Source organism: Melitaea cinxia, chromosome 18 (genome assembly GCF_905220565.1).
Source record: "Melitaea cinxia chromosome 18, ilMelCinx1.1, whole genome shotgun sequence".
Classification (NCBI taxonomy): Eukaryota; Metazoa; Arthropoda; class Insecta; order Lepidoptera; family Nymphalidae; genus Melitaea; species Melitaea cinxia.
In genome coordinates, this window is record NC_059411.1 from 6,486,354 (window position 1) to 6,504,574 (window position 18,221).

Consider the following 18,221-nt stretch of genomic DNA (forward strand, 5'->3'; position numbering starts at 1 on the left):
TCTTAGCATGGTACCAAACTAGGGATATCTCCTTTCCAACAAAAAAAGAATTATCTAAATCGGTTCATTAACGACGGAGTTAACCCCGAACATACATAAAAAAATTAACAAAAATATATACGGTCGAATTGAGTAACCTCCTCCGTTTTTTGAAGTCGGTCAAAAATATAAATGAATAAAAGTTGAAGTTATAGTCTTATGTTATAGCATTTAGATATTCCGTTAAAACAAAATACTATGTCCAGCTTATTATTTAGGATGTCTAAATTTTTAGAATACAAAAATATCAAATTATAAACAATAAAACTAAAATATTTAAAAAATTATGACATGCATAATGCTTTCGAGAAGTAATCACTTCAAAGAAGAATAATTCACTCTAGTGTAGCCCTAAAAACAATAAACTGAATGATTAAACGCAGCACCACTGTTTTCTAATATTTACACGTTAAACGCCGACTTGATTTTTTAGTTTTTTTTTGTTTGGGCCATGGGGGACACCATGTAGTCAACACACTCGTTCCGTTAGTGCCGCGGGGGACACCACATGACCTCAAGCCAGACAACTTTATAAACATGTCATATAGTGTATGGAAAAACAAAAGCCCTTTAAGGATGGGTATGATAATGCAAAAACTTATATACTTTTAAGCTGGCCCCTGGTCTTAACAAGTGAGACCAACTGGTGTCCCTCATGGCGTTCAACGTGTTAATAAAGTTTTAGACTAACAATAAGGGCCAGTTTCACCAGTTGCAGATTAAGTTTATCCTGCAAATACATTGAAAGTGGGAGGTAGAATAGGCCATTAGGACCAGTTTCACCTCAATTAATACAAGTTTAAGATTAATATAAGCAAATTGAAATATCTCATAAGTATAGGTGGAATTCGATGGTAAAAAAAGAATAATGAATCAAAAACTTAATTGTTGGATAACACCATCTGTCAAATAGTGTAATCCACGACCGGTGAAACAGGCAAGTCTTAATTGTTGTTTTCACACCATGTTATGCAATATAAGGTTTTAAATTGTCATGGTCATTATTAATTATTTCTATTATATTAACATGGAGAAAATCACATAGTAAATGATAAATGAAAAATTGGGTTATGCGGGAAACAAATAAAACTAATTAACTAATCCAACTCAATATAATTTAATAGTTACACTTAAAAACCTAAATTTGCAATAAATTGATTTTAATGTGGCGATGGTGGTGGAGAAGTTTGCTTAGCATTAGCAGCAAGTATTGCTCCTGGTGCTGGATATGGCCTCATCTGATATAAAGAACCCGAAGCAGTAGAATCAACACCAGTTTTGGCATGAGCGTCCAGGCCTGCTGTCCAATTACCTCTAGGTATGTCTGAGTACGAAGCGGGATCCATTGGATCTAAATCGTTATCCTTTACTCTAAGTCTCCTCTTATCTCTATGATGCACCATTTCCCTATCTCGCTCTTTACGATCAGGTCTTTTTTCTTTATGATATTGTTGTGGTACTTCTTGATCGGATGCCTCACTACTGTCGTCACTTTCATCTCCTTCTTTTAACAAACGTTCCTCACGTAAATGTGCAGCAGATTCACTAGGTACGGCACGAGGATGGCTTGGCGGTAACCAAGAAACGAGATTGTTATGAACATTCCAAAAGTAAAAGTGGCCTGTTCCTTCATCATACACTGTTTCCCAGCCCGGGGGTAAAGGCCATATGTCTAATACTTTTATTTTGAGTTCCACATAATCCTCACTTGGTGTTATTTTTCCCTGCTTCCAAGTTTTAACACAAAATTTTGAACATTCGTGGTAAATATTGTACTTGTTGGGGCAACCTTTGTGTCCTTTTATCGGGTCTACATTAACACCTTCGATTCCTTCCCAAAAATGTTCTTTAGAATTTACGTCATCGGGTTTATTATCGTAGTCTTCTGCAATAATTTCTTCATTTGCTTGTATTTGAACTGTTTCATTTGACGCATCCTTGTTTAAGTTAGGTCTTAAAAGGCCTCGTTTAGCTAAACGAGCAGCAAGAGCAGGTGGTAACGGCATTCTACTAAATATTTAATCCTCTTGTAAATAATTTTTCAATGGCTTTCGATTATGTCAAACTCAAAAGCATTTGTGATGTCAAAAGTGCACAGATTAATAATCAACCACCTTCAGTATAAATAAGGGGAACAGAAATCGATTTTTCGATTCAATTTTCCCTTGTATAAATGTGTATAACATGTGTATAACGCAATACGCATGTCATGTCACGATTATCGAATGAAAGAATATGCCATAAACTCCATAAAGCCATTTGAATGAGTGAATGACAATTGCGTGCGGCTTTTACATAAATATGCCTTACCACGTTCACATAAAGTTCTTTTTCTAAATAACTTTAAACGCTAACGATTTACATTTACGATTGATTTACGATACTTGTAAATAAAAGCGTGTTTTAACCTAACTTTCTCAATTGTTACATTAAAACATAACTATATTTTATATCGCAATATGTTTTATTTAATTGGGTTAGGTTTAGGTGATGCAAAAGATATTACCGTTAAAGGTTTAGAAATTGTAAAAAAATGTGATAAAGTTTTTTTAGAAGCTTATACTTCTATATTGACTGTAGGAAAAGAGGTTTTGGTATGTTTGTTTAGTTTCATATTTATTTTTTTTGCTGACTTGTATAATAGTCAAGTGTATTCGTGAATCTATTCGAGCACAAACGGTAACTGCTTTCTGTAAAACTTCAAATATATACAAACTTTGTTATACCTTCTGCTCTTTATATCTTCTGAAATTTAAGTCTGAAAAAATAATTCTATCTTTTCAAACTTATAAAAAAATCCATGAACCTACATATAAAAATAACAGTAGACGAGACTATATATTTCCTTTACAGACACCATAATAAAACCTAAATTGAATATTTAAAAAAAAATTGGTTATATTATTTTTTTTTTTTTTTACTTTTTTTTAAGGAAAACTTTTATGGTCGACCTTTAATAATAGCTGATCGAGAACTTTGTGAGGCCAATATAGATGATATATTAAAAGAAGCAAAACTAAAGGACATTGCACTCTTAGTAGTCGGAGACCCCTTAGGTGCAACCACACACACTGACATGCTTCTCCGTGCTAAAGAATTTGAAGTAAAAACACAGGTAAATAATATATATATATACGCCCTACAACTGAGAATATCAACTTTTATAGGACCACTTAATATGTAGTGCTCCACTATATGAAAATTACTTTCTTAAGGTTATCAAAATGTTATCATATAACTTTTCCATGAATAAAGGATAATAATTTCACTTGAACATATTTTTCATTAGAAGGGGGAAAATCTCAGTACCGGTAATGATTAGAACATAGTTTTGATCATAATTAAAAATCCAGATGTAATAATATTGTTTTGATATAACATACCCTGCACAAATATATATCTAATCTCACTTGACATTGCTTATGCTCAAATGCTTTTTTGGAACTATTGAAAACTACGAATCCAATGTTTACAACATTGTGTACAATTTAATCATGTCTTAAAATATAAGTTTTTTTATTTATTTATAAAATTGTTCTTTCAATTAAAGTTCATTTTTATATCAAGATTGTTCATAATGCATCAATTATGAATGCTGTAAGCTGCTGTGGCCTGCAGCTCTACAACTTTGGCGAAACAGTTTCAATACCCTACTGGACAGAAACTTGGAAGCCAGATAGTTTCTTTGAAAAAATACTTGGAAACTACAAAAGAAATTTGCATACCCTCTGCCTTTTAGGTATGATTAGTCTGTTTGTATTTATTAAATTGAAACTTTTCTTGACATAGAATAAAAAATAAATTTTTCGTTATTGTCCAAAATCCATACTAGACACAATTTTTACCCCTTTCATTTAATAGATAAAAATAATTTTATATCTACTATAGTTTATTAAAAATAAATCACAGACTACTGAGAATATTCTAAATTTTTAATATACTATTTTATTATTTGTCCCTCTATATATTCAATGTAATATACACAACAAATTAACTTAAATGTTATTATTAGCACTTTATAACTTAGAACATGTTTAACAACACAATTTTTAGTGCATGTTTGATTCTGCATTTGTTGTAAATTTGTAACCTTTCTAGTAGATTCTGAAATTAAGACGTTCAATATTTTTTATATAATATTCTATTAAATAAATTTAACTTTATTTTTATAGACATAAAAGTCAAGGAGCCTACTGAAGAGTCACTTACAAAAAAGATACGCCAATATATGGATCCAAAGTTCATGTCTGTCAAAGAAGCTTCTAGACAAATAGTTCAAATAGTTGAAAATCTTACAAATGAAACAGGTAAAATTTTCTAGTAAAAATTTTATTATTTTTCACTATAGTAAAAGGAGATGAGTAGTAGTAGCTGTGTGGTTACGGCAAAAAGATATAGCCACTCCCTCTCTTCCCATAGGTGTCATAAGTGATAACACAGTTCCACTACCACCTTGGAACTTAAAAAGCCGACCAATGGCGGGATAACCATCCAACTGCTGGCTTTGAAATACACAGGCTGAAGACTGGCAGCAGCGCCTTCGGTGCGACAAAGCCAGCCCTGCAGTCACCAACCCGCCTGCCCAGCGTGGTGACTTTGGGCAAAACACACCAGTTCATGCCATTTTTGGCGTGAACTTGTGGAGGCCTACGTCCGGCAGTGGACTGTATTAGGCTGAAGTGATAAAAGGAGATGAGTAGTGGAAGTTTAATAGTAGCAAACTTTGTATGTAGATATGTTTATTTGTCAGCACATATCTATGAGATTTAACATAAATATTGCATAATATTTTTCCTTAAAAGAAGCCGATTAATTTTAGAGAAAAGCTACATTATCTTCTTAAAATTATATTATATATATTTTTAACCGACTTCAAAAAAGGAGGTTACTCAATTTGAGTGTGTATATATAATTGTGTTTGCTGGCAAACGAAAAAATAGTCAAGTAAATACGCATTATCAAAGATTACTTTGAAAGTTGTAATCAAATCTCGATGAAATTTAAATGTGACTACATGATAAGCATCGGCTTTCGATTAAATTTCTCGATTTCTCTAGGACTTTATCATCAGATCCTGGTTTCCTTATCTGGTACCACACTTAGGGTATCTCCTTTCCAACAAAAAAAGAATTATCAAAATCGGTTCATAAACGACGAAGGTATCCCGCGAACATACTTAACTTCGTTTGCTAGCCAACACAATTATTAATTTACTTGTCTCCAGGCCTTGAATCCCGAGAATCCGCGTAATCTATGGCCTTAATCCCACATACTTGCGGGATACTAAGGGATTGGATTCCCTAATCTAATCACAAATTTACTTAAATAAACATGATTAATCATAATCGTTTGCAGTGACTAAATACAATTTTCTTGCTTTCCATTATATTTGAATAAGCAATATTTTTTACAGATATAACAATTGAAAGTTTAGCAATCGGCTTATCAAGAGTTGGAGCGCCTGATCAAAAAATTAGGGCAATGGCTTTGAAAGATATGCAGAACTTAGAACTTGGTCCGCCTCTACACAGCCTTGTCATTCCCGCGCGTAATTTACACCCGCTTGAACTTGATTACCTGGCGCAATTCAGATAAATTGTACGAAAACAGTGTATATTAAAAGAATTTTTTTTTATCATATTTTTATTTGGCTATGAATGCCAAAATTACTGACAACAACATAAATTGTTGAATAAGATATTTATAAACTTTAAATAAACATTATTTGAAGTATTTTAATGATATACTTTTATTATTTACATTTACAATAATTAGTTAAAATTATAATATAAACAAATTATAAACTGCTACCGTAAGAAATACCATTCAAACTCATTGGTCCTCAAAGCTACCAAAATACTAACACGTACGAATATTTCATAATCAATCTTGAGTCGTAAATATTAAAAGGTACATTAATTATTATTTGGTCTAAGTTGCGTATTATAAATAATGAAAATTATAAAAATATACAAATAGCGGAATGTATAAATAACAAAGACGCGTATGAACAAATCACCGTTAATGCTATACAACAAACATATTATCTAGATAATATAACTGGAACATGGTGGGTCACAATAATAATTTTAAAAATTATAATTAAGAGGCATGGCTTATAGCATATTAATTTTACTCTATATAACACTAGGATAGGTTTAATAAAATGTTAAAATTATACAGTCTTTAAACTTAATTGTAAAGGGTACATACATGATTTAAATATTAATGTATAATAAAAATGTATGTAATTCGTGCTTTCTATTCTTCAAGTGAGATTACAAATCTTCTATATAAATAGATATTGATAAAGAGTATTTAAAACTTCAAACAGCAGAAACCTGCTGATCGTCATCTTCGTCATCTGGCGCATCGTGATAATAATCATAAGGCCGAGTGACGCCTTCGTGTGAATGTGCACGACTTAGCCGTTCAAGACGCGCTACCTGTGCCGCTAGAGTATAGGGCATTCGAGGCGGGGGAACCGGCCTTACGCAATGAGCCGTCGTACATGATCCGTGTCCGCTGTCACTTGAAGTAGCCGAACCAGTTTTTCTTAATGGCAAGTTTACTAAAGATGTCACACTACTACTTTCTGCTGATAAATCGACTGGTAATGGGGTCGGTGTATCAGAGTGTGATCTCTCATGTGCCGCACGCGAACAGCATATACCAGTTCCAGGCCCATCGCGTCGGTGCGAACATGGAGACGGACCTGGCGGCGGTGGTCTAGGTTGATGAGGCCTAGTTTTAGCAGGCTCGGATAAAGCTAACAATTTTCGAACTGCTTGAGGGGAAGCAGCTCCAAATTTATTACCAGCAAAGCTCTTCTTACTTTCACTAGCTGAAGAGGCACTGCTGGTTGTTGACAAAGACGGCGAAGGATGTCGGCGGCGTGGTACTGTTGGCGCCGGTCCAGAACCTTCGCATTCTAACGACAAAGCATGAAGTCGTTCTTCATCCGTTTCAACATGCATCCGATTGAGATATGCTTTGACGCGACGTACCATTTGTGCTTCTTCAAACATTTTTTTAGGATTGGGAACATTTGATGACTTTTTCCTTCTTTTCACAGTTACTTGACCTTGCTGCACACCTGTTGTGAGTTGATTCAATGCTACCATGGCATTTGAAGGTGGTTGTTTTCCTAATTCTAAAAGTGTGAGAAGATCATATGGAGCATTACACATATTTGTGAGTGTCCTCACCTCCTTAGCTATCATTCGCAGTTTCTCGAAATTAACCATTCCTTCAACTTTTGTATCATTACCGAGGTGTATAAATGTTAAATCTTTCCTTACAACAGGATAAAATGGAATAACTGGAGATCTTCCCTGTTCAGTTGTAACTAATTGTCGGTACTTAGACATATTTCGTGAAGGGTCCATAAGACTTTGCAAATCAAAGAAAAGTTTGTTATATTTTGTAGGTAATTTTTCCCAAGTCATTCTGAGTCTAGATACGGCACCATGTCCTAAACCAGATATAATAGCAAACATTGAATTAAAATTTTTGCATTCTTTACAATGCCGAGCTACTTTTATGAACTGTTTTATGATTTTTGACCTTCTGACAATATTCTGCTCGTTGACTACTTCAGTGACTACCCAAAACATTTCTTTGTTTACCAGTCCTGAAAACTGTGACAACATAGGTGTACCATACCTACTTTTTAATTCAAAGAGATCATCAACATATTCTGTGCTTTCTATTTGTCGAAATATACAAAAATCTTGCAAAGTTAATTGAACAGCAACTTCAACTGCATTCAGTTGTAAAAAATGTACTACACTTTCTCTAAGTAGTTCTGGTGCCATTTCATCAAGTACTAAAGTTTCACTCACACCATTTGTTTTCAAATAGTATCTGGAACTAAGACCAATACGCTCAGCAAGATTTTGTAGCTGATCGGGCAGCCTATGTTGCTTTATGATACCTCCTTGTGCTACGGACACTTCACAAAGAGAAAAGTTTGAACTGGGTTCAGTTATGCCAAATTCCTGTAAAGTAAGCATTACAACTTCCCTAGCTGTTGTTTCCTTATGAACCAGTAAATATTTGCAAGTTTGATCACCTCTATATACTTTTAGTACATGTTCCGGATAATCTGATGATTGGTAATCGTCATAACATATAGATATTAAGTCAGGATTACTATGAGAATTATAGAATGAGGTGCCAGTAGCTTTATTTAAAGATTCTGAATTCGAGAGGATACTATCATCACTGTGAATTCCATCAGTAATAGTATTTTTTGGTAGAATGTTCATTTTCATTAAAGCTTTTTGTAGTCTTCTTTTAGGACCTAGGGTCATAAAACCTTTTTGTGTTTCTTTCTTAATATTAAGTTGTTGAGGTTTTTTGGTAGGAGATTGAAAGACTGGTGTAAGGGTAATAGGATCATCACTTAGTAACTCAGCAGTGGATAATCTTACTCTAGGATCTGTTTGCCAACGAACCATGTTGGCACATCCTCTCTGCCTAGGAGAGTTTTCAGGCATTGATAGCATATGTTTAAAAGCTAATAAATTACTTTTTACTGTGATGCTTAAGTGTGTTGATCCTGTTAAAATTTCCATTGCTTTTGCGTGACTGACATGTTGAAAGGATTGACAATTTACCTCTATAATTTGATCTCCCCTTTTTAATCCTACATCTTCAGCCTTAGAGTGTTTTTCTACTTTTAAAACAAATATTCCAAATCTTCTCTCATAGCCACCCAATATGGTGAAGTTAAGAGGTTCATCTCTTGAAGGGCGTGACAATGTAACATTTCGAGTTCTCGCCTTAGCAGAACAAGCTATATTCAACAAATTCAGTTGGCTTTCCATTTTTTCACGTTCCAAAGCTGTTTCAAAATTTTCTAAAAACTCCATCATATTAGGATCAGTTTCAAAGTCTGTAAAATGATTATTTACCCACAATAACACAACCCGTGTAACTTTATCACGGACTGATGGTTCAACAAACCAGGCAAGCAATTGTTTGGCAACAACCAGAGGACTTTCTATAAAAGTTCTGTGAGTCAACAAAAAATCTTCAACATAAGTAGAATCACGCGAGTTGTCTTCAATGAGCTGTAACATTAAATGTTCAGGTGTGCCTCTAATGACTACATGTCCTTGTTCTCCTGCAGCTCCCCTATACTCGGTTACTAAGACTACTACACCATTCTCATTTTCATGACGTCTTATATTTTCTTCACCTTGATGCAAAATACGATAATAATCAGTTTGAGTTACACAAACAAATTGACAGTCATCACATCTAGTAGTCATAACACCTCTATGATACAATTTTTCTAAAGTAGCTTCTGCCATACCAAAACTGTCTCCAACATTTAGATATTCTATTTCCCCGTTCTGATGTTCGATACCGACTTGGCCATTTATGAGAACTGACCATGAATCATGTTCTTCACCATCATTCATAACAACAGTTTCAGCCTTTTCTACAACTGCAAAAACCATAACAGCACAAAGAGCTCTTCTTACAGTTAGTGTCATGTTAGTAAAAGCTTTCAAATGCTGTGTAAATTCAAGAAGGATTTCTATGTCATCATCTGTTCTTTCACTTGGATCTTTTTCAAGACACTCTCTTACTGCATCACGAACAGTCAGGCTGTCCATGCTTTCCTCTAAATCCTCCTCCTCATCAGAATCAACAATGGACTCTAAGAGTCCCGACAGGTCAACCTCCATATCCATATCTAAAGAACTGTGTACTGAAGTCATAGTGTCACTGCCACTGTATGCAGAGCTAGTGTCACTGGCATTAGAGCACTTGAGTGTGTGGGGATACAGCTCTGGACTGTGACGGCCACCGCGCCCACTTCTCAACATTGTGAAGTTTCTAACCAGTTCTTCTTGACTTCTAGCTTCTAGCTCTGAAACAATAAAATTGCGGTATTAGATTTCAATAGCACAACTGAAAGCTATAAAAATTAAAATTGAATTAAATTAGATTTAAATAATTTATTAAGTAAAGGTTATATTAGTGATAATAATAAATATTCTTTATTGTAAACCAGAGAAAAATACAATATATTAAGATTAGTCTTAGCTTTGTAAAATAAGCGGCCTTATTGCTAAAAAGCTTCTACAATCTCTAACAGGCAAGCAGGTGTTGTGGAGGATATTATGACCAGTGAACAGACAGGAATAGGTGTACTTATAAAATATAGAATAATATTATTGTATATTTATATAAATATATAAATTTTAATTGATATTTGTGTTATTTGGATAAGGTTTAGCATTATTCCACTGCACCAATACATATTAAAAAAGGCAATAAAACTTAAAGCTACCAATTTAATTATTTTAATTGGGGAATTATTTTAATAAATAACGATTGGTTTCTATAGATAATTATTCATACAACCAAATTTTATATATTATTGAATGCTAATAGCTTCCTCAAGTGCGTCGTGCGCAAGTGAAAACTTCTAAACAAAATTTGGTGTATAATTCCCTCGATAGGATAAGTTACTTTTAATATTAGTTGTAACCTTTACTAAAAGTGTGGTTAACATAATATATGTCATAGAATAAAAAGGTATAAATAGCATTTTATTGAACCTTCACAATTTCTATTTATTTTGCATTCATGGCGGAACTGTCAGGGCTTCCATGTTGCTTTCTAATTAGTCTTCCAGCATCTTATACACTTCAGTTCCGTATCACTGTTCACATAAATAAATATTTCAACGACAAAAGATTAAAAAAAACATAAATGCAAGGATATTAAGTATTTCGAAAGCAAGTAAGACGCCTAAAAATTTAGAAAGCTACTTTCTCAACGTAAGTACCCACAAGATACAGAATAAAAATTAAATTGTTTTTACGAAATACAGATGTAAAAGATCATTTGATAAAAATTAAAAATAAATAACATTATGAAATGTTTATTTCATTTCAAGGAAAAAAATCATTTGTAAATAATATTACTTGTGATATTATTTAGAAATTTAAGACTAAGAAAGGGGAAGGCTCCTTTTACAAACATATATTTTATTTTAGTTAAAGTTGTAAAAAATACAGATATACAGATTTTTAATATAATTTAAATGAAATCACAAAAATTATAAAAACAATTTACTCTCATGTTATTTACTGTTTTATAATTTTTAAAATTATATTGTGTAGGAATTATCTGTATTATGTTATAAGAACGCTTCCAGTTTAATACCCGTAGAACAAAAAAAAACTGTTTCCGTATGAAAACGTAAGTTGTTTTTAATTGTATTTACCTCGTATTGTTTAGAGAACAATGATCTTCAGATATTTTAATAATATAATTAAAAAAAAAATTAACATTCTTTTATGGCTCATTTCTTTGTATTACATCATTTGAGTATTAAAAGTACTTCAACTGACTATCTGAACATTTTTATATCTCCATCTATTTTCAGAAATAGGTACTTATGAGTGCTGGCGTTTTCACAGCAAAACTAGTGATGATTATCTTTTAGCTAGATAGCCTTTGTAAATTGATCGTTTGTCCTAGCGGAAAAAGTCGCAGGAAAAAGTATTTTTTCTTGTGAAAGTGCAAACTATCCAAATATTCTCGTGCCTAACATTAAAATGCGTCTTGTTTCACTGTCTGAATCAAAACGGATGGTGAGCGATGGCGAGAGTACGGTGATAGATTTTTGGTGTTAAAAATTTGCTCTGTGTCATCGCCGTTTTAGTTTTCTACTACTCTTAAAAGGATTATACTTGATTGATTTTGACGTTTTTCGTGTTAATATTTCGAAATCTTTAAATATTTCAACGATTATTGTGAGAAAATTAAATTGTCATCGACTGACCGGCTGATATTACACGAGGCTTGTATGTATATGTGACTTCTGCCTTCAGGTATTAGTGACACGCCTCAGAAAATAAAACTTAATTTTGTGAATGGACTTATTATATTTTGTTATTGTGTCGTTTTTGTGATAAAGACGTTTTAAAATTACGTAACTTGTGGAATCTTAGTGTATTAAAGAATGGCCTGAGTGTGACCACACCATTACCGTCATGTGTGACGAAGGAATGTTTATTTAGGCTCTAATATTTTGCTGCGACTGTACCCTAAGTGCTCGTTTGATTCGTAGATTGGGCTGGATCATGAATCTATCCGAATCAAAACAAGTTTTGCATTAATTGTTCTGGACCTATTGTCATTTCGGATACTTTTATATTAGCAAAATGTCCTCGGGAACGTTTGTGGATAGGATTGACCCATTCGCCAAGCGATCGTTGAAGAAAAAGACCAAGAAGTCTCAAGGATCCTCGCGTTATCGCAACACGCAAGATGTGGAACTACAGGCATTGCCTCTTTTAAAAGGTTTGTTTGTTACTTTACTATGATCAATGTCAAAACTTGATAGACGAAAATAAGTTAAATGTCATTTTGTGATATGTTAAACTTTAGTGTAATTTGCTTAATAAATTCACTGCTTACAAGATTTTGTCTACTCAGAATTACATTAGGTAAGGCTTTAGATTAAGAACCATCGAATTATCCAAGCTCAAAATTTGTCCATTTATCAGCATAATTTCATTACAAAAAATAAATAAATAAATAACCCTAACCTCTCTAACTTCCAAATAACGGTTCTTAATCTAAAGCCTAGCCTTATATTATATTTTTGTAGTGATAACACTATGCTAAACATGGAAAGAATCATGAAATTTGTACACTTACTGAACCTTTACACATTAGCATTGTTTTGTGAACTCTAAGAAGTAATGCCTACTGGCTTATGAAACACTTTTTTTTTTTAATTTTTCATTTGTTATTCTATCAAATATTTTAACTGTAATATTGAATAATTATAAAATTTGTCTAATAATTATCCTTTTGTTTATTTAGCCTAGTTTTGTAAGTTATTTTCTGTTTGTTGTATATATGAATATTTAAATATAGACCAGTATTTCCATTTTAGTCATCTATATTTAAAAACAAATTACATTGAAGCATTTTGGGATTTCATTTTACAATGACAAAATGCATACTTATAATAATTTTGTAGTTTAATTGAATAGAATGATGTCACAATAGAATATTAAAGTTACTAAATGACAAATTTATTGGGATAATTATAGCGCTATCTCATAGAAGCAGATAGTTTGTGTTATTTTCTAATTTGTTTCAAATTTATTTAGCTTATAATAAAAAGGTCTTAAGTACAAATAGTCTTATAGTGAGCAATTAATAGCCTTAAATATAATTAGAACATTAAAAAGAAAAAAGTATATTAAGTGGTAAATATACACTTTAAAAAATTGTAATTAATATTTAAGACATCAGGTGATGTCATATAGCTTAAGATGTTCTATGTGATGTCATTAATGTACAGAATAAGATTAAATTACTGCATATGTTTTTTACTACAAATAACTAGCACAAACATTTTTATTATTATGACAATCTTGAAATACTTATTTACATGTATCTAATTCATTGTTACTTTTATCAAGTTTACTTCTTGTAAATAGGAAATTGTTGGCTTATGTAAAACAGTATGTTTTGACAGATGTATATGTTTTATTTTATACTGTATGTTTACTAAATAAATACATAATTAAATAACAAAATCTCATTCTATTCTTCAGATGTTCCAGGCAGTGAGCAAGAGGAACTTTTTATTCGTAAACTGCGGCAATGCTGTGTTGCTTTTGATTTTATGGATCCAGTAGCAGATGTTAAGGGGAAAGAGATCAAGCGTGCCACACTCAATGAGCTTGTAGAGTACATCACTCCCGGCCGTGGAGTGCTCACCGAACCTGTCTATCCAGAGATCATAAAAATGGTATTTGTCAGAAAGAACTACCTAATATTATACCTGATAGAGTTTCTTAGACTGATCATACAAATATTTAGCGGAATAATAAATATCATTGCTTAACCTACTGACAAAATATGGCAATGTGGCTAAAATCACAAGGATAACCACAGATTGTGAAAAAAATCTTTCTGTTTGACATGATTAACTTTACTAACATATTTACAACTTGATTAGGGTAGGTTTTTGCAGTGATGGCAAATGAGGTTATAATGTAGAAATGGTATCTTTAACATTTTCAAAGCAAATTCATTATATTTCTACTTTGTTTACTTATATCAGATTACATATTAACATGTTGATGCAGTGCAATTTATAATAACTGACTAATCAGTAATATAATAGTTTCCTATATCGAAGTCAAATTCAAATTCAAATTCAAATTCAAAATATTTTATTCAGCATAAAATTATTACAATTTCTTACTGAACGTCATGAGTCTACTACCAGTTCGGAAAGAAGAAGCCTCTGACCTGAGAAGAACTGGCGGAAGAAACTCAGCGGGACTAATATCATATTTTTTTTTTTTTTACAGTAATGTTTTTTTTTTTTTTCCCAAAGCAAATCGAATTGAACAATAATTTTATAAGTTGAAATAGCCTGGAAGCGATCACATCATTCCCAAGGCGTACTGTCTTCTAGAAAATCATTAATCGAATAATATCCTTTACTACACAATCGTTTTTTCACAATTTTTTTAAATTTAGCAATAGAAGCTTTTTGAACGTTTTCTGGGAGCCTGTTGTATAAGCGTATACATTGTCCATAAAAGGAATTACTGACTCGGCGTAAGCGAGTTACAGGCACTGCAAGTTTATGTTTGTTCCTAGTATTAATGCTATGCATGTCGCAATTCCTGGGAAATTCGTGTATATTTTTATGAACATACATAACATTTTCGTACACATATTGAGAAGCAACAGTCAATATTTTTATTTCTTTAAACTTATCTCTTAATGATACTCTAGGGCCTAAACTATAAATTGCACGAATAGCTCTTTTCTGCAGGACAAAAATAGTATTGACAGTAGCTGCATTTCCCCATAATAAGATTCCATATGACATAATGCTATGGAAATAACTAAAATATACTACGCGAGCTGTATCTACGTCAGTAATAAGTCTAATTTTTTTAACCGCGAACGCTGCAGAGCTGAGCCTATTCGCTATCCCCTCAATATGAAGATCCCACCGCAATTTCGAATCTATAGTGATGCCTAGGAATTTAGTGGACTCCACCGGTTTTAACATCTCTCCTCCCAATTCTACACCATTATCAACAAGTTTAACATTAGGTGTCGTGAATTTTATTAATTTTGTTTTTTTTTTATTTAATAATAAATTATTTGAATCAAACCAGTAGACAACCTTTGAGAGAGCATCGTTTACATCGTCGTATATAAGTAAATTACGTTTCACCTTAAAAATAAGTGAAGTGTCATCAGCGAACAATACTATCTCATGCTTGTCCTGTACAAAAAATGGCAAATCATTTATGTAAATAAGGAAGAGAAATGGGCCAAGGATAGAGCCCTGTGGAACCCCCATATCCAGAGGAGCCCCAGGAGATCTCTTACCATTTATATCAACCCTCTGTATTCTATTATTCAAATAGGAATTCAGGAGGTCGAGTGCCTTATCTCTAATCCCATAATGATGCAGTTTCCTGATCAACGTCTCATGGTGCACACAATCAAAGGCCTTGGATAAGTCACAGAATATCCCAAGAGCATCCTGCGACCTCTCCCATGCCTCAAAAATATTTTTAATTAGCTCAACACTAGCATCTGTTGTGGAGCGACCTTTTGTAAAACCAAACTGTTTCTTATGTAGTAGATTGTGTGCATTAAAATGCGATAACATTTGCCCGAGGATGATTTTTTCAAAAATTTTACTAAATGTTGGGAGTACTGAAATTGGTCTGAAATTATTAGGATCTAGGGTACTGCCTGATTTAAAAATAGGAGTTACTTTACTGTGTTTCATTAGATCAGGAAACACACCATGTTCTATACAGCCATTAAATATAGTAGCTAGATGAGGTGCGACAACATCAATTATCGAACTAACGACTTTTACAGATAAACCCCATAGATCAGCTGTTATTATCAGCTGAAATTAAAATTTAAGTAGATCAGCTGAAATTAAAATTTAAGTAGTGATTAAACTAATTTAATCGCAAGAATTGTATGAAATTCTTGTGATTAAATTAGTTTAATCTCTACTTAAATTTTAATTTTGTTTCGTGCAACTCGGCGTTAGTCTTATATAAGCAAAAAAAAACCAATTATTATTTCTACTTTTATCAATCAATCAATCCAAAAAACACAAAACTGAGCCATCATCATCTTTTATAAAGAAAGTTGGTAATTATTAATTAGGATGGTCCACAATGTACTGGCTTGTATATAATTACATGCATGTACTTCTATATGAACTATCCTCTACTAAAGCATATTAGTTTTTTAATGATATTTTTATTCCAGTATTACAGACAGTATTTAAAACCATCTGTTTTGTTCAAATTTTTTTATTTTCTGAGTTATATCTGTAACAAATATCAGCCAATCAATTAATTATCAATTACACATAGTTTAACTACATTTAAGAGGATATCTACCCAGACTTTGGGTATTTACAGGCTGTAACGTTTTTAACAAGCTTTTAATAATGCTAAAATTTCAATAGAAAGGATTATTCATTTACCCCACTTAGTACATTGGTCAGATATGGTGACACAAATAATAATTATTTTTATAGTAATATTAGAAAGTAATAATAATTGTAAAAATACTTTACTGTAATAGTGGGATGTTACTCTACATTAAAATAAAAAATAAAAAAAATTGGCAAGAAGTCACCTTTCTTAACCTACACAGCTATGTGACTCCACACAAAGCTGGTTTTCAGCCCTCCTCTACTATCTGAGATGTAAGATCAGTCAAGATTTGTTTGCTTATAAGCGAGAACAAGAAACCACTAATGATGTTAATAAAACTTTGTTTCTTATATGTATTTGTGTATAATAAGTTACTTTATCTGGAAACAATGTAACTATATAATCTTTCCTGTAGCTCCACAGTGCTGAATACTAAATATACACAATCCTGGCGCATGTCAGATCCTATTTATTATAAAAGATATTAATAGCAGATTGACAAACTTAATGATGAGAAACCCATCAGGACAGACATCCTAACTGGAACCAAATATTTGTAAAAATACAAATATTCATCCCGAGCAGAAATCAAACCGCCATTGTTTAGGCGCCTACACGACACATGCACCACTACACAGAGCGATTAATAAGTGTAAATATTGTCGACAGATATCAGCAAACCTGTTCCGTACCCTGCCGCCAAGCGAGAATCCCGACTTCGACCCTGAGGAGGACGACCCGACTCTCGAGGCGTCGTGGCCGCACCTTCAGCTGGTGTATGAATTCTTCCTGCGCTTCCTCGAATCCACTGACTTTCAGCCGACCATTGGCAAGAAGGTCATCGATCAGAAATTTGTGTTGCAGGTGAATCTTTATTAATATTATAAAGCTCAAAAATCTGTTTGTTTGAAAGCACTAATCTCGGGAACTACTGATACGAATTGCATAATTATTTTTGGGTTGGATAGTCTATTTACCGATAAGGAAGAAGAAAGGCTATAGGCTACATAAAATTTTAGTATGTTTTTTCTTCAAATTAACGCGGGCAAACGGCAGGACAGAGCTAGACCAAAAAATAAACATTTAATGTCGTACTAGGTGTGCGTTAATCTTGTACAAATACAGTAGTTGCTTGTGCTTGTCGAGAGGTAATCAAGTCCGAAATATGCAAGTTGAATATGAAAATTCTTATTTTTCAAATTAAAAATTCCAAACAAAAAAACCTGAGAGAAAAATCAGGTTTTATTTTTATTTTATTATTTGCCATTTGTGGGAAACTAAATAAATGCACATACAAACAACTTCTTGTTCGATCGTCTACTGCCGCGTAATACGTTACACATACACAGCCACTACCAAGATAAGTTGTCTACATTGTTTCAATACACTAATCCTGAGATTATCCTGAGATATTTTTAAATCCCTTTTGGTATATACAAATATAACCGCGGACTAAACTAGGTTTTGGACACGCTTACCTTTGAGTCTAATATTCTGATTTGATTTTTTTTTTTTATTGGGAAGAGTTATTTATAGTCTCATAAAACCATAAACGTCACAAAATCTCCGTCTGACTAGTATAAAAATTTAATACGGGTGAACTAATGGCTGACTTTACGTAAAAAAAAACGACGTTACGTAATATATTTATAATAAATAATACTAATTTATTCTTGGCTACCATATTGT

At 32.7% G+C, this 18,221-nt stretch overlaps 4 protein-coding genes across 4 annotated transcripts in view; 2 read left to right on the forward strand and 2 right to left on the reverse strand.

Moving 5' to 3' along the window:
* Positions 1–1,137: 1,137 nt before the first annotated feature.
* LOC123662554 (polyglutamine-binding protein 1) lies at positions 1,138–2,150 on the reverse strand. Its single transcript, XM_045597397.1, has one exon. It carries the CDS (start codon positions 2,043–2,045, stop codon positions 1,200–1,202), a length of 846 nt encoding a protein of 281 aa, XP_045453353.1. The 5' UTR covers positions 2,046–2,150; the 3' UTR covers positions 1,138–1,199.
* A 225-nt stretch (positions 2,151–2,375) lies between these two features.
* LOC123662386 (diphthine methyl ester synthase) lies at positions 2,376–5,778 on the forward strand. The gene is made up of 5 exons (XM_045597232.1): positions 2,376–2,633; positions 2,972–3,154; positions 3,607–3,778; positions 4,212–4,346; positions 5,453–5,778. The coding sequence occupies exons 1-5, from the start codon at positions 2,499–2,501 to the stop codon at positions 5,632–5,634; spliced, it is 807 nt and encodes a 268-aa protein (XP_045453188.1). The 5' UTR covers positions 2,376–2,498; the 3' UTR covers positions 5,635–5,778.
* Positions 5,779–6,155: 377 nt separating this feature from the next.
* LOC123662385 (rap guanine nucleotide exchange factor 2) lies at positions 6,156–9,881 on the reverse strand. Its single transcript, XM_045597231.1, has one exon. The coding sequence runs from the start codon at positions 9,879–9,881 to the stop codon at positions 6,366–6,368; it is 3,516 nt and encodes a 1,171-aa protein (XP_045453187.1). The 3' UTR covers positions 6,156–6,365.
* Positions 9,882–11,727: 1,846 nt separating this feature from the next.
* Positions 11,728–18,221, forward strand: part of LOC123662387 (serine/threonine-protein phosphatase 2A 56 kDa regulatory subunit epsilon isoform) — a 28,127-nt gene continuing 21,633 nt past the window's right edge. Inside the window, exons 1-3 of the mRNA XM_045597233.1 lie at positions 11,728–12,372; positions 13,644–13,840; positions 17,202–17,396. Of these exons, the coding sequence (XP_045453189.1) occupies positions 12,234–12,372; positions 13,644–13,840; positions 17,202–17,396 (531 nt within the window). The 5' untranslated portion in view covers positions 11,728–12,233. The remainder of the gene's footprint in view (positions 12,373–13,643; positions 13,841–17,201; positions 17,397–18,221) is intronic.